This window comes from Balaenoptera acutorostrata, chromosome 19 (genome assembly GCF_949987535.1).
Source record: "Balaenoptera acutorostrata chromosome 19, mBalAcu1.1, whole genome shotgun sequence".
NCBI lineage: Eukaryota > Metazoa > Chordata > Mammalia > Artiodactyla > Balaenopteridae > Balaenoptera > Balaenoptera acutorostrata.
Window position 1 is genome coordinate 57,575,639 of NC_080082.1, and position 15,480 is coordinate 57,591,118.

A 15,480-nucleotide genomic window follows, 5' to 3' on the forward strand; every position below is an offset into this window, starting at 1 on the left:
CTTCTAGAATCTTGAAATGGGCCCAGTTCTTTAAGAGAGCTAGGATCGCTCTGAGACCTGAGGCCCATCGAGCAGAGCTGTCTGTGGCTTATAGGCCTCTTGCCCCACAGGCAGCTGCGCCTTCCTGGAGCCAATCCTCACACATCAAATGCTTACTGAGGAACTTCAACAACTCCCCCAGAAGCCCCCAGTCGCCCCAGACACCTTTTCCAGGCGGTGAACATTCCCAAAGCCTCGTGCTCAAGGACTGTCCGTTGCTGGCGGCCTCTCAGACGCCCATGAACACGCCTCTTCCTTGCCTTGGGGCTCAAAGGGCCCTGACCTATCTGCCCCCAGCACTTGCAGCACAGCACAGCCCTGTGCCCACAGGCCGCCTATCACCCCTGTCCTGCTCCAGGGACCAGGCCTCTCCCGCAGGTTAGCACAGAGCCAAATGTGTGCTAAGTATTGCCAAGCACTGGCTAGGGCCGGGGGCCAGGGAAACAGGCACACTCAGACACCTCTGGTGGCGCCATAAGTTGACAAACCCTTCCGGGAGGGCAATCTGGCTATTTCCACAAACACGTTACACGCACATTCCTTTTGCCCTAGCAGTTCCACTTCTAAGGAATTTACCCCACAGGCATAATTGCAATGGTAGGCTTCCTTCTGAAAAAATAAAAAGGCATATATGTATACTAATGTATGACAAAAGTATCATTCATTCATTTATTCACTCCACAAATATTTATTGAGTCCCAACTATGTATCAGATACAGTTGTGGACAGAGGATACAGCACTGAACAACATGAGGTTTATATTTTAGAGGATGATGTGGGAAAAACAACGAACAAATAAATACACGTCACAGGTACGCTATGGAAAAGAAACCTCATCTGTCCATTGAGAGAAAGGGACTCCCCCCAATACTTTTTTCTTTCTACACTTTAATCAGCATATACGTACATACACACCTAAGGCCAGACAGGCGGACTCATACATGATCAACGTCTCGGAAGTTTGAATTTCTGTCCTTTGTGTACCTTCTCAGTCACCCTGAGGTCTACTCTGTCCATGAGTTGTTAGAAGGTGGGGGAGTGGTGGAGAAGAAAAGGTCGATCAGCAAATACAAGTCCGGGATCACGGCCTGCCTGTGCCCTCACCCTTCTGGGCTTCCGTCCATGAGCTTCTGTTTCCCAGTGTCTGCGTGGCCTGCTGAGCCCACACGCGTTCAGTATCTGACACTGGTGACCGCCTGTGACGGGCCAGGTTCTATGTGAGGTGCTGGCGAAGGAACGGAGAAGACGAGTGCCTCCTGTCCCCGCAGAGCCCTCAGTCTGGCTCAGGCGACAGACAAGAGCAGCCACAATTACAGGACATGACTAGGATCCCAGGGAGGGAGCAGAGGTTAGGGGAGGGACACCTAACCCACTTCTGGAGTGAAGAAGTGACAGTTCAGCTAAGACCTGAAGGCTGATTAGCAGTCAGCCAGGGGCTGGAGCGTGCAGCTGGCCGAGGCCAGAGACAAGGGTGGCACGGTGGGCTTAAGGAACTCTATAAAGGCCAGTATGGCTGCATCCGAATGTGTAAAAGGGTTAGTGAGGAAAATCAGAGAAGCTTGCAGGCCCGACAAAGGATCGCAGACCATGTGAGCAAGTCTGAAATTCATCCTAAGAGCACAGGGGAAGCTATGGAAGGGTTTTTCAAGCAGAGAAGAGATAATAATCAGATTTGCATCTTACAAAGGTAATTCCACAAGCTATAAAGTGGAGAAATGATAGCTGCAGGGGGCAAGGGGAGGGCAAAGCTAAAGGCCAAGAGACCAATCACAGAAGGAGGCAATCCCAGGAATCCCAGGGAGAAACGACGGGGGGCCCAGACTAGGATCAGGCAGGGGGGCAATGAGTGGATTTAAGGTATTAAGGAGGTGACCCTCACCTGTGGGGGAAGAAAGTGGAGTCGAGGGGCAGAAAGCAGGGTCCAGAATCACGCTCAGACCTCACACCTGCTCAGCCTCCCGCACCCCCTTGCCCCACAGCAAGCCCTGATTTCCCTTCTCCTAATGATGATGCAAGAATCTCACTCTGGGGGACTTCCCTGGCAGTCCAGTGGTTAGGACTCCGCGCTTCCACTGCATGGGACACGGGTTTGATCCCTGATCGATCGGGGAACTAAGATTCTGCATGCCGTGCGGTGCAAAAAAAATCTCACTTTGCTCTGTGGTCCTCTTCCCAGTTCCTCTGGCAAAGAAGGGAAAAAAGAGAACCAGAAACATGTGGCTGAAGTGTCCCGAGTTGGCGGAATACCACAGAGAGGGGAAGTGCTGGTGGCCAGTCCCTCCCACCCCGCAAACACCAGCAGCCGCGGCTGCCTGATCTGTTGGCAGGTAAGGCTGGGATCTGGAAGTTTTCTACCCACCACGTCCACCCACTGCCACTCGGAGACAGGGCCGCCGCCTCTCCTCCGGCTGTTCCCGCTCCACCCAGGCGGCATGGAAAAAGCTTCCGGAGGGGCCTGAGCATCTCCGTCCTCCCGGGGGCCGCTGATGACTCTCTGCACCCCAACCTTTCTGTCTCAGCCCGCTCCCCGTCCCCACTCAGTCCCATCTGGCCCTGCATCTCCTGCACTCCACTCGTCCTCCCCAGGGTCTGGGGGCTCCTGGCAGGGTTGAGTCCCCACGGATCCCCCAGAGCCCCTTGTGAGGCTGGCAGTGGAGACGAGCCAGCTCCATACCTTCTCCACCAGCTGCTCCTACATGAATGTCTAGTTCAGGCCCCGCCCCCAAGGTCCCTCTTGTCCTCAAAGAGCTCGCTCCCCTTTGCAGAAGTACCAGAGACCGTGAGCAAAGCCACGCAATCAAAGACTCAACTGCGTCAGTGTGTACAATTCTCTGTAACCTCCTGCACAAACCAGCCTTCTCTATTAGCCTGGAAGTTTCTGAAGGGCAGAAACCGCATCACCTCCTTCTGAGAATCCCCCTACCTGGCAAAGTCCTGCTTATTACCAGACCACGTTGATGCCACCTCCCTGCTCCCATCTTCGGGCGCCTCCTGGCAGGACCTCACGAGAGGCTGCCTTTTCTGCCGCTCCCCACACGCTGACTGCACGTGGGGCCTGTGCCAGGAGCAGCTGCACGCAGCTACTTGGAGAAAAGGTATTCAGGGTTTATCAGAAAAATCTGACGCAGTCCAGGCCTTAAAGGGTCTCACAGGAGAAGTCACACCTCCCTAAGTGATAAGGGCTCGAGTAGAAGCATATAAAAAGGGGTGCTGCTGCTGGGAGTGTAAACGTGGGGCGACTTGGCACAACTAATCACTCCTTTATAAACACATCTATTCTACCATTCCACCCATCTATTCTGCTGTATACTCACGGGGAACCCAGGGACATTCACTGCAGCCACTTCCGACGGGCAGAAGCGGGAAACAACCTAAAAGTTCAGCAAGAGGGCTCAAACTAAATGAGCTGCGGTACAGACACCAGTGGAATGGAGTTTTCAAAAATAATAAGATCTCTCTCTGCTGATATGAAAGGAACACAAAGACACATGAGTATGTGGAAAAAAAAAGTCACCGAATGATGCATGTAGTGTGATCTCATATATTACACACATAGAGGTGAATTACTTTCATAGCAATAGCAGTTGGAGGGGGAACTTCCCTTTACACTAGCGTGTGTGTGTGTGTGTACACATCTATACACGCAGACGCTTCTGAGATCTTTGAATTTTTACTAATGTAACAGAACAAAAGAAAATAAAAGTACAAAGTAAGAGATGCTGGAGCCTAGACAAAGAAGAGCCTAACTGGGTGCTATCCACAACTTCCTCTCAAACGCCAAGAAGGACCACTAAGTGCGGGAACAGACACATCTTTTCTCGTTTGTCTCGAAGATGAGGAAGCGGGGTGGTGAGTGCTGTAGGGTACACTGGTCTGTTACGAGCGCTGGATGATCCTGGGGAGGCCACTGGGTTTCCTTGCAACAGGCTTCTCATCTGTCCTGGGCGTCAGAGAGGTAATAATACATGGGCTTGAAAGCCCACAGACCACCCTTGCCACCCACAGGCTGTGACCCTAGATAAATCACTGACCTTCTCAAAGCCTCCATTTCCTCTTCTGATTATTTAAATAAAAAGGGGGTGGTGGTGGAGGGGGAATAATATCACTTACCCTCCCAGAATGTTGCAAGGATTAAATGATACCATGTATCTGAAGTGCCTAATACAGTGCCTGGCACATAATATGTGCTCAACAAACAGCAGCTGCTATCATGATTGCTAAGTGAGGGCAATGCCATTGGCCCTGCCTCCATAATGGGGTACTGAGAAGATCTAATAAGATGTACCCTGGGAAAGAGTTCTGGAAGTATAGATGGGACACCAAAGCAAGGGGTACTTACATAAGGATTTCTCTCCCACCCCAACCCCAAGCCTCAGCCACCACACAGCTAAGATCCCTACTGGGGTGGCAGAATTGTGGGATGCTCTCTTTATTCACCCTAAGGACAAAATTCTAATCCGGTATTTACTTGGGTTCCCACCTCAACTAGATAGGAAACAGCAAATCGGAAGGGGAAAGACGAGCTGCTAGAAGCAGGTACTGACTTCTGCTAATAAGGCCCCAGCCCAGGGACCCTTCAAATCCTCACAACTCTGATACCCAGGCTCCTCATGACACTCTGCCAATCGACCCACACTTCTCAAGGTCACAAAACCCAGTCCAGCCTCAGCCTCTTCCAATCACCATCCGAGGGCACACCCCTCCCCCAAGCTACTCCACAAACCATAGGATCCTTTCCCAGAAACTTCCACAAACACCTCCCCCCAGGATCCTTCTGCGATGCTTCCTGTGGCTGCCTTCCTGCTCTACAAAATGCTCCCCCTGCCATCCCTCAGGTCCCCCGGATTCCTCCTCACATTCTCCATCCCGCCTCCCATCTCCACAGCTGGACATGTTTGACCCTCCCCCACTCCAGTTCGGGGTTCTCCATCCGACTTCCTACACACTTCCCATCTCAGGGCGGGAGTCCTCACTCCTCCACACCCCCAAAGAGTTTCGGCTCTCAGGCTCTTCCAACACAGGTTCTTGGGGCACGTCCTGGCCCCGTCCGTGCTTCCGACCCAGGGACCCCCTCCCCTGCCCTCCGAAGCCACACCTGCCAGGGCTCCCCAAAGTTTCCTCCTCAGAGGGGAGGGCACACATCTTCATCGGGGACCCCCCGACACCTTGCTCTCATCCCCCGAGTCCTCAACACAGCCGTCTTTCAGTCGCTGCTGTCCAAACGCTCCGAAACACACCCGTCCCGAGCTCCCTGACTTCCTCTTCCGACTCACCCGGGTTACCCGCCCCGACCCGCTCTCGCCCCCAACGGATCCCAAGTTCCCCCGACGCCCCTCTCTCCCACCCGGGGCCCAGCGGGCTCCACCTCCAACGCGCACCTGGTCGGGAACGGAGTGGGAGTCCCTCGGCACCCTTGGAGCTTTTTGCTCACTCGCATACAAGACTCCTCCATCCCCTCTCATCACCCTTTGCTGAGTTCTCTTGGGGTCCCCTCGGGGCCCCGAGGCCACTCTCTCAGGAACCCTTCTGCCGGTCCGTTCACTCCCACTCCCACTTCCAGCCGGTTCTGCTCCCCTGCGCCCCTTCTCTCGGCGGCCGCGGTCGGGCCCTCCCGGCCCTGGGCCCCCCTCCCGCCTCCAGCCGCCCGGGTGCCCTTAGGACCCCCCTCGGACGGCCCCTCACTCCGTCTCGGGGCCGGTCGCGGTCCCCTCCCGCCCCCCCGGCCGTCCCGGCGGCCATTGCTCCAAGATGGCGGCGGCGGCGGCGGCGGGTGAGGCCGGGCCGGGCCGGGCCGGGCGGGGGGTCGGGGGTCCCGGGGCGGTACTCACCTGCAACTCGGCGCGCTCGGCCTCCCAGCGGGCCTTCTCCGCTTCGAAGCGCGCCCACTCGTGCTGGATAAAGTGTAGGATCCCGGGCAGGCTCAGGGGCTCCGGTCCCGCCGTGGGGCCGGGGCTCCCTCCACCGCCGCCTCCCTTAGCAGCCGGGCCGGGCCCGGGGGCGGGGGCAGAAACCGGGGCCGCCCCCGTCGGGCCGGGGCCCGCGCCGGAGCCGAGCGGGCGGCAGGAGGAGGCGGCGGCGGCGACCGCGGCGGCCGCTCGCTCCTCCATCATGGAGGCCCCGGGGCCGGCCCGCGCGCCCGCTGTGCCTCGCGCGCCTGCGCGGCCGCGCCAACAGTCGCGCGCGCGCTTGGTGGGGGCCGGGGGGGCCGGTGACGGGAACGAAGTCGGACGCGCGCCTCGCCCACCCGGGTCGACCCCGAAGGCGCGCGCGTTGCGGTGGGGGGGAAGGGGGCGGGGCGGGGCGGGGCGGGGCGCGCGCCCGAAGGAGGGCAAACGCGACCCAGGCCCGGCGCGAGAGTTGCCTTAGGGAAGCGCGGGACTTAAGGAGGGGCCGCTTTCTGCCCCTCTCCTCACGCTTCACCCCAAAGAAAGACTCTAGTCCTCTCCAGACCCAAACACCATTCTCGACAATCACTGTCACTCTTTCAGAGACAGAGCGACCACCAACGGTGGTTTCAGCAATGGCCCCATCCTGATTCCTGGCCCAGGTCGGTTGTCATGGTAACTCTTCCCAGTCGGGAACACCCTTAGCCTCCCCTCCCCTCCACCTTTGTGGTTATGGAGCTCCAAACCTGTCCTGGCCCTGCACCAGGAAGAGGTTGCTAAGGTAACCCAAGTCCCTGGTGGTTCTTATACCCCTACCCTCATTGGTTACTATGGCAACCTCACCTAGCACTCAGGTAGAAAGGACCCCAGCCACAAGGACACTGCTGAGGGAAACATCTCTTTCCCAACCCCTCTGCCCAGCCACCCAGTTGGCATTACCATGGTAACCATCTATCTCCCCCTTTCCCATCAGTGGTGGGGGGGGCTCTGTGGACCAAACCAACCAGGTGTTTTTATTTAGAGGAGATGCTCTGCTGAGGAGTAGTTGCTATGGTTACAAGGCCTGGACCATCCCCAGGGAGGTAAGAAACAAGCAAAGCCAAGTTCTGGTTACTATGGTAATGGGGGCAGACCCCCTTCCAGTGACCCTAGGAACCAGGCCCACCAAGGTACAGGACATTTTAGGATTGTCTCTCAGGATGGAGTGTGTCTAAGAAAGGGGTTGTCATGGTAACACCTTCTGTCACTTCTAGCCTCACCTTTCTGGACACATTTATGAAAGAAGGGATGGTTATAGGTTGCTATGACATCCTTCCCTTCACTCCTTCCCTTCACAGATGCTTCAGGTGGTCCCTGAGCTTATGAGATTTAAAGAGAAATGATTCCTTGACCTTCTCGTTGCCACTTTTGTAGGTAAAATGAAATTGTGCTCTATTGTGTGAATTTGGCTGATTTGGGGTTTTCTGGTTTCTCCTCCCCTCAGCAGTGCAGCTGAGCTGGGCTGGAACCGCCCCCCTGGAGCTCCCTCAGCCTGCAACCTAGGAGGTAAGAAGCCCCTCAGTGTTACCTGCACTCACGTGGGAACTGCCCTTGTCCCCAAAGGTTTTTCCACACATCACTCATTTTCTCTATCCATCACATTCCCATTCTACAGATGCAGCAACTGAGGCTCAGGCCAGGTGAAGTCTAGCCTGAAGTGAATGTGCATCCACTTACCTTGTTTTGTGGGCAATGGAGAGACAAAGTCTCAGCTTAACTGTCCTCTCCTCCCCTGACCACCTTTTCTCTCTCATGCTCCCTGCTGGTTTCCTGCTCTATCTGTAAGTTGTTTGCAGGGATTTTGTCTGTCTTCCTACCTCTGGAGGGCCTGCCCAACCACCGCCTGGTTCACCCCGTGTCCTCAGAACACAGAGGGCACTCAATAAATGAGTTAATGAGTTGAATTAATTAATTAATGTGCCATATTCAGCTTTGAAAGCACCTGTCCAGTGAGGGCAAGGGAAAGGGGTTATCTCACTGAAGATGGGCTGGAAAGTTGGACTGTCTTTGTGGACCCAAAAGAGACAGCAGAGTTTATTGGCTAAAATCACAACACTGGAGCCAGCTTCCCGGTCAAATCCCAGGTCCACCACTTCCCAGCTGTGTGACCTTGGGCAAGTGACTTCACCTGTCTGTGCCTCAGTTTCCTCATCTTTCAGTGTGATCATAATGTGAAGATTAAACAAGTTAAGATTGGTAAAATGCTTAGAACATCAAGAGCAGCTAGAATTGTTGATATTATTATGATCCTTCAAAATCATCGTTTCATCTACTTTGCCCCAGTGAAGGAGTTTTGAGTCCTTACAGTTGGAGAAGCCAAGACTGACCTTGTCAGGGTACTAGATGATTCCTCTCTCTCTCTACTCTGGTTCCCTCACCTCCTCATTTGGCTGTCATACCTCTGGTCTCTGAGAAACTGGCTTCTGTCCTCTGTCCTTTTGGGCACCTCCTGGCCCAGAGTCAGCCAGATAGCGCGTGGTGAGAACCAGGTTCCGGGGGCGGAGACCTGGGTTCTGCTCCCTCTGGCCTTCCTCTCTCTGTGCCGCAGGTTCCCCGTCTGAATAACAGGAGTCAGTCATTCATTCCACACAAATTTATTGAGCACCTGCTGTGTGCCAGGTACTGAGCCGTGTTCTGGTTGTACAGCAGGGAACGAAACAGACAAAACAAGAGACAAGATAAGTAAAATCTACATGAGAACTACTAGGGGAGGAAAATAGCCCAGGGATGGGACATAGGAAGTATGTGGGTGATAGGGAGAGGCATTTTTAAGTAGGGTGGCCAAAGGAAGGGATCACTGGACAGGTGACATTTGAGCAAAGACCTGAAAGCCAGGGGAGAAGGCATGCAGCTGCTACCTGGGGAAGAGCATCCAGGCAGCGGGAACAGCCAGTGCCACAGCTGGGGTCTCCTGGGTGTATTTGGAGAATGGTGTTTGGTGGCCCACGTGGCTGCAGCTGAGCGGGCACGTGGGAGAGGGTGGGGGATCACGTGGAGCCTTGTGGGTCCCAGCGAAGACTTTGGCTTTTCCTTTGAGTGAGTCTCGAGCCACAGAAGGCTTGAGCAGACGCAGGACAGAATCTAATTGAAGACTAAACAGGATCCTTCTGGGCTCTGAGTGGAGCACAGACCACAGGGGACAAGGCCGAAGCAGGAGGAAGGTCTCTTTAGAATTGTTAGAAGATTCTGAAACCATCTAAGGGTCTCCTCTCTGTTTCTGTATACCTGAGCGCTAAAATTCTAAGATTTTTAAGACCCCGAAGATTCTGTGGTCCCAGCGGTTCCTCCCCCCACCAGTAATGTGAGTCGCCCAAGCTCAGTGGTATTGTCTGTCTCTGTGTGTTATGTGTCCACGGCTGTGTCCCCAGGGCCTAGGACAGTGCGTGGTATGTTGTAGGAGTTCCACAACCTGGAAGGATGGAAGGAAGGAGGGATTGATCGAAGATCCAGAAGGCAGTTCCAAGGTTCTGAAGAATAACAAGTCGCTCTGAAAGTGCAACTCAGATTCTTAAGTGCCATCTCAGTTGGGTCAGAGAAGGGCAAACAGGCCTGGGATGGATGAAGAGGGATGAGAGGGCGTTTCTGGAGGGAGAGAGAGAGGAGACAGGGAGACCAGGGCAGGGCCCCAGGTGCATGGCCGCAGTGCAGAATTTGGCCCTGGGGACCTGAGTGGGCTTTACAGACACACAAAAACCCTGCCCCCAGTCACCATCTTTTCACCAAGTGCATTTTCAGTGCCCAGTCGTGTGGGAGGAACACAGTGGTGATTGAGACAGTCCTGGCTGTACCCTCCTGGGGCTCACAGTCTAGTGGGGCAGACAGAGCCATCCCCAGACAGTGCCAAACCAGAACAGGCAGCCCAGGGGTTCCGGGAGCCCAGAGGGGACTTCTGACTTAGCCTGTGGTTCAGGGAGGGCTTCCTGGAGGAGGGGCCATCTGAGCTAAAGCCTGAGCATAAGTGAGTTCTCCAGGAGAAAAGAGGCACGGGGAGAAAGGGTGTTCGAGAGGAGACTCTTCTAGGCAGGAGGAACAGGATACACAAAGGTTTAGAAATAAGATCTGTTTGAAGAAAAGTCCAAGATGGCTTAGGCACAGAGTTCGAGGATGCATGGCAGGAGATGGGGCTGGAATGGTGGCAGGCAAGGGCCAAGTCATACGAGGCCTGGTGGGACTTTGTAAGAAACTTAGACTTTCTCCCCAGGGCACTAGGGAGCCATGGCAGATTCTGAGCAAGAAAGGGAGAGGTCAGATTTGTGCTTTATGCAGACCCCTCTGGCTGCCACGAGGAGGGGACTTAGGAGACCGTGGGAGGCTGGGTGGGGATCTGGGTGAACCGGGGTTGAAGGGAGAGCTGTGGGAATGCGGAGGAGGGGGTCAGAAGTATTTAGGAGGTAGGCAGATTAGCGGGGTCTCTGACGTCCCCTTCTCCGGGAGGGGCAGAACCTATGAAGATCCTTCATGGGGAAACTTTAGTATCTGCTCAGAAGAGAGAGTTAGTTATTCCTTCTGTGCTGGAGACCAGCCAAATCTTCAAGTTGTGATGGGGACATGGAGACAGCGCCGCCTGGGGGTTCCTTAGGAATGTGGCCCGTGAATAGAGGTGGAGGTGCCCTATGGAGGGAGCACAGCCTCTTTGGATGCAGCCCACTCTACTTCAAAAAAAAAAAAAAAAATGATTTTTTAATTGTGATAAAACACACAAAACAAAATTTGTCATCTTAACAGTTTTCAAGTGTATAGTTCAGTAGTGCTAAGTATATTCATATTATTGTGCAAACAATCTCCAGAACTTTTTCATCTTGCAAAACTGAAACTCTATACCCATTAAACAACAACTCCCCGTTTCTGCCTCCTCACAGCCCCTGGCAACCACCATCTACTTCCTGTTTCTATGAGTTTGACCCATTCCATTAAAAAAAAATTAATTAGTGGCCAACATTACAAACTGGAATAATCCTATGATTTAAGAAAACATTTCTAGCTTTCCTTGCAAAACCAAAAACATCTGGTTGACCATCAGGAAAGAGATGGCCAGATGGCAGAGGATTTGAGGAAGTGAGAAGGAGGCAGCAGGGGAGGGGCTTGGTGGCCAAGGCTCTGACCCTGGGGCCAGGGTTTGGGGGGGGGGGGAAGGGAAGAAGAGATCAGGGGTGAGAGCAGGGAATGAATGGGGTCTGGGCATTTATAACTGAACCCGAATCTGAGTGAGAAGTTGACAATGAATAAAAGGGTGGGACTGAACAAGGAAGAAGGGACGGTGATTCATTGGATAAAAACGTCCTGAGCATCTAATGTGTACCTGGCTCTGTGCTGAGTAGCCTTGGGGACCCAACAGGGACCAAGACAGGCTCAGGACCTGCCCTCACACAGACTGGTCCCTACTCACTAATGAATTAGAGTGGTAGGCTAGAGTCGGGGAACCCAGGGGGCTGAAGGAGCCCAGAGGGGGTTGCATGACCCAGCCTGGGATCAGGGAGGGCTTCCTGGAGGAGGAAATGTCGGAAGTGAAACCAAATAAGGAAAAGGCTGGGAGAGGAAGACAAGGCTGAGGATGGGTGGGGGGGTTTCTGACAACCAGCTCCAGTCTCCCCTTTCATCCCTGCTCCCCAGGATACCCGGGAAGCCCAGCTAAGGGCCTGACTTCAGCCCCATGCGGCTCACCCGCTGCCAGGCTGCTCTGGCAGCCGCCATCACCCTCAACCTCTTGGTCCTGTTCTATGTCTCGTGGCTGCAGCACCAGCCCAGGTTCTCCCCGGCCAGGGGCTCCCGCCATGGATCTGCCTCCGGCCCCCGGGTCACCATCTTGGTGCGGGAGTTCGAGGCCTTTGACAACGCTGTGCCAGAGTTGGTGGACTCCTTCCTGCAGCAGGACCCAGCCCAGCCGGTGGTGGTGGCAGCCGACACGCTCCCCTACCCGCCCCTCGCCCTGCCCCGTATCCCCAGCGTTCGCCTGGCGCTGCTCCAGCCCGCCCTGGACCGGCCCGCTGCAGCCTCGCGCCCCGAGACCTACGTGGCCACCGAGTACGTGGCCCTGGTGCCCGACGGGGCGAGGGCCGAGGCACCGGGCCAGCTGGAGCGCATGGCCGAGGTGCTGCGAGCGGGAGGCGCACGCCTGGTGGCCGCTCCCGTTGCTTCGGCCAACCCTGCCCGGTGCCTGGCCCTGAACGTCAGCCTGCGGGAGTGGACGGCGCGCTACGGCCCGGCACCCTCCGCACCCCGCTGCGACGCCCTGGACGGGGACGCCGTGGTTCTCCTGCGCGCCCGCGACCTCTTCAACCTCTCGGCGCCCCTGGCCCGGCCTGTGGGCACCGGCCTCTTCCTGCAGACCGCCCTCCGCGGCTGGACGGTGCAGTTGCTGGACCTGCCCTTCGCCAGGGCGCGCCAGCCCCCGCTGACCACGGCCCACGCGCGCTGGAAGGCGGAGCGCGAAGGGCGGGCGCGGCGGGCGGCGCTGCTGCGGGCGCTGGGCATCCGCCTGGTGAGCTGGGAGGGCGGGCGGCTCGAGTGGTTCGGATGCAACAAGGAGACCCCGCGCTGCTTCGGGACAGTGGTGGGCGACACGCCGGCCTACCTGTACGAGGAGCGCTGGACACCCCCATGCTGCTTGCGTGCGCTGCGCGAGACGGCCCGCTACGTGGTGGGCGTGCTAGAGGCGGCCGGCGTGCGCTACTGGCTGGAGGGTGGCTCGCTGCTGGGGGCGGCCCGCCACGGGGACATCATCCCGTGGGACTACGACGTGGACCTGGGCATCTACCTGGAGGACGTGGGCAACTGCGAGCAGCTGCGGGGCGCCGAGGCGGGCTCGGTGGTGGATGAGCGCGGCTTCGTGTGGGAGAAGGCGGTGGAGGGCGACTTCTTCCGCGTGCAGTACAGCGAGAGCAACCACCTGCACGTGGACCTGTGGCCCTTCTACCCTCGAAACGGGGTCATGACCAAGGACACGTGGCTGGACCACCGGCAGGATGTCGAGTTCCCCGAACACTTCCTGCAGCCTCTCGTGCCCCTGCCCTTTGCCGGCTTCGTGGCGCAGGCACCTAACAACTACCGTCGCTTCCTGGAGCTCAAGTTCGGCCCCGGGGTCATCGAGAGCCCCGAATACCCCAACCCAGCACTCCTGAGTTTGGCAGGAAGCAGCTGAAGCTCCAGCATCTGATCTTGGAGTCAGGAGCACATTCAGGCACAGGGCATTGTCCTTTGTCTTGGTGCTGCTGGCGTTTGGTGGGCGGGCCAGGGATGCCAAGCCACCCTGCTGGGCCCAGCACAGCCCGGGACATCAAAGGTGTGCCCTGCCCCAAATTTCCAAGGCTGGGGCAGAGTTTTGGAAAGAGAGGGAGAAAGAGTGTAGTTTTTGGGGCCAGATTGCTGTGACCCAATTTCTCTGCGCCTCGGTTTCCTCCAGTGTGTGCCCTCAGGGTCTAGCACACAAAGAGCCCCAGGACACTTCGCCGTTGGGGTTGCTTCAGCCACTAGAGGGCGCCCTTGTCCTACCTTGGGGCCAAGGCGAATGTAAGCCCGGGACCTCTGTTCCATGGCTTTCACGTCTCTTGAGCTTTTGGTCTTCCCTCTAGCCTCCTGTGTCTGGCGGGACAGGATGACTAAATCCCCTTCTTTCAGAAAACGACCTCCTTCCCTCCTGGGAGAGCGCTGTGAGGTGCATGCTGCTCTTAACCCCATCTCGCAGAGAAGAAAACAGACTCTGAGGTGCGGCTGTGGTTAAGAACCGGGTTCTGGATCCCGGCCCCTCTCCATTTAACTGTTACCTCATTATTTTAGCTCTCTGCACCTGTTAGCCACTCGCAAGGTGGGGTAAACGATAATCATAGCTCACATTTACTGAGCACTTACTGTGTATCAGGCATCGTTCTCAGTATTTCACACGGAGTAACTGACTTATCCCTCACCTTGATCCTCTGAGGTGAGAGCTGCTGTTATTTTTATTTCACAGATGAGGAAACTGAGGCCAGAATGGTAAAGCCACTTGTCCAAAGTCAGACAGCTTGGGAAGTGTCAGAGAGGGGACTTGAACCCAGGCTGTCAGTCTGTAGCCTGCGTTGCCGTTGCCTGCTATGCCCCTCTCTGGTGATAGTACCCAAGGGGGGCTTTGGGAAGTCACACGGCTTAGCAGGTAAAGCGACAGCAGCCTTCCTCTTGTGTGCACCTAAGAGGAGATACTGTTCGGGCATGTACCTCCAATAGGTATATTTATTTATAAATTATATCCAGGTACTACTAGCATTCTGTATATTAGTAATAAGGCTTAAATTATTCCATTTTAAAATTAAAAATAAATAGAGAGGGTTTTGTTTACCAGCCTCATCCCAGTGACTTGTCCTGCACACCCCTTGGGTGTATGCACCTGGCTTTGAGACCACAGGCTTTGAAGTGGGAGAGGCCTGGGTTCAAATCCAAGTGCTTCAAATCTAAATCCCACTGTGAACTTGGGCCACCAGTGACTCTGCCTCTCTTCACCTTGGCTTTGCACCTGGGAGACAGGGGTAATGGTGACCCTCACCCCACAGGAGTGCTGTGAGGCACTTGGGTGGTAAAGGGGTCGGGAGTCAAGGCTGGGTGCGGCTCCTGGCTTGGCTACTTACTTTCTTTGTGACCTTAGGCAAGTCACTGCTTCACTGAGTGGGTGGCAGGGATTGGTGATATTGCAGAAGCATGAAGCCCTTGGAGGAGGAGGCTTCACAGACCAGCAAGAGAAGATAAATGCCAATTTGGCCCAGACTCCTGAGGCTCAGACATCCGAAGCCTGACTTATAACGCAGCCTCTGTTTTTAACCACTGAACCTGCCAATGGCTCGCAGTCTGTTAGGTTCCCAGGGAGCATTCTGGAAACATATGGGGATGATTTGGATTATTGCTGTGATCGGACCGTGCTCTTGGCTCTTGGAAGGCGCGGCCCAGGGATGGAGATGTCTTATAATATATACAGGGCACCTCCACCCAGTGAAGCAGGGTCCCTTGTCACATACTATTTTAAAATGTCCCATTGGGCATTCATGAAGGACGGTGATGTTAAAAATATTTTGCAACTGGTGTGGTAATATAAATACATAAATCAATATCTGCATCACATCTTAAAATATTTTTTTAATTCTCAAAATAATCAATATTAGCTATCTATATATACATATTTCTTTAAGTTGTTGCCAAGAACATAAGTTGAAGCTCAAATCACTCTTAAATTGTTGTAATGGTTTTGTTTCATTTAGAAATTGTTGGTGTGATTTCTTGATTGGCACAGCTGTATATACATAAAATAACATGTTATATATGTACATATGGATATTTAAAATAACCTTGTCTTAGCTGTGGTTTGATAAGGGAACCACATCGAATGCTTTTAGCAACTTCCCATTAAATTGAGAATCATTAGGACTTGAGATCTCAATAGATAAAGAATTTCTCTTAGCAGCAACTGCAGTGTTTTGGTGTTTTTCTCCTCTCTTTGCTGTTCCTGAACTAACAGCAATTACATCTGAAACTTTTCTAGCCCTTAAAATATTGTCTT

General features: G+C 54.8%; 2 protein-coding genes across 7 annotated transcripts in view; one reads left to right on the forward strand and one right to left on the reverse strand.

Moving 5' to 3' along the window:
- STRN4 (striatin 4) overlaps positions 1-6,282 on the reverse strand; it is a 25,593-nt gene extending 19,311 nt beyond the window's left edge. The window contains exon 1 of one of the 2 annotated variants that reach the window (XM_057533891.1): positions 5,868-6,282. In XM_057533891.1, the coding sequence (XP_057389874.1) occupies positions 5,868-6,149 (282 nt within the window). In that variant the 5' untranslated portion in view covers positions 6,150-6,282. The remainder of the gene's footprint in view (positions 1-5,867) is intronic. The other variant, XM_057533892.1, reaches the window with a different exon arrangement.
- On the forward strand, positions 5,790-15,383 carry FKRP (fukutin related protein). Of its 5 annotated transcripts, XM_057533894.1 has the most exons (4): positions 6,364-6,586; positions 6,946-7,006; positions 7,408-7,469; positions 11,574-15,383. In XM_057533894.1, exon 4 carries the CDS (start codon positions 11,614-11,616, stop codon positions 13,099-13,101), a length of 1,488 nt encoding a protein of 495 aa, XP_057389877.1. In that variant the 5' UTR covers positions 6,364-6,586; positions 6,946-7,006; positions 7,408-7,469; positions 11,574-11,613; the 3' UTR covers positions 13,102-15,383. The 5 variants fall into 5 exon arrangements, with proteins under 5 accessions (XP_057389881.1, XP_057389879.1, XP_057389877.1 ...); XM_057533898.1 differs by lacking the exons at positions 6,364-6,586; positions 6,946-7,006 and adding an exon at positions 5,790-5,809; XM_057533896.1 differs by lacking the exons at positions 6,364-6,586; positions 6,946-7,006 and adding an exon at positions 5,790-5,809 and having other exon boundaries at positions 7,411-7,469.
- Positions 15,384-15,480: the final 97 nt, after the last annotated feature.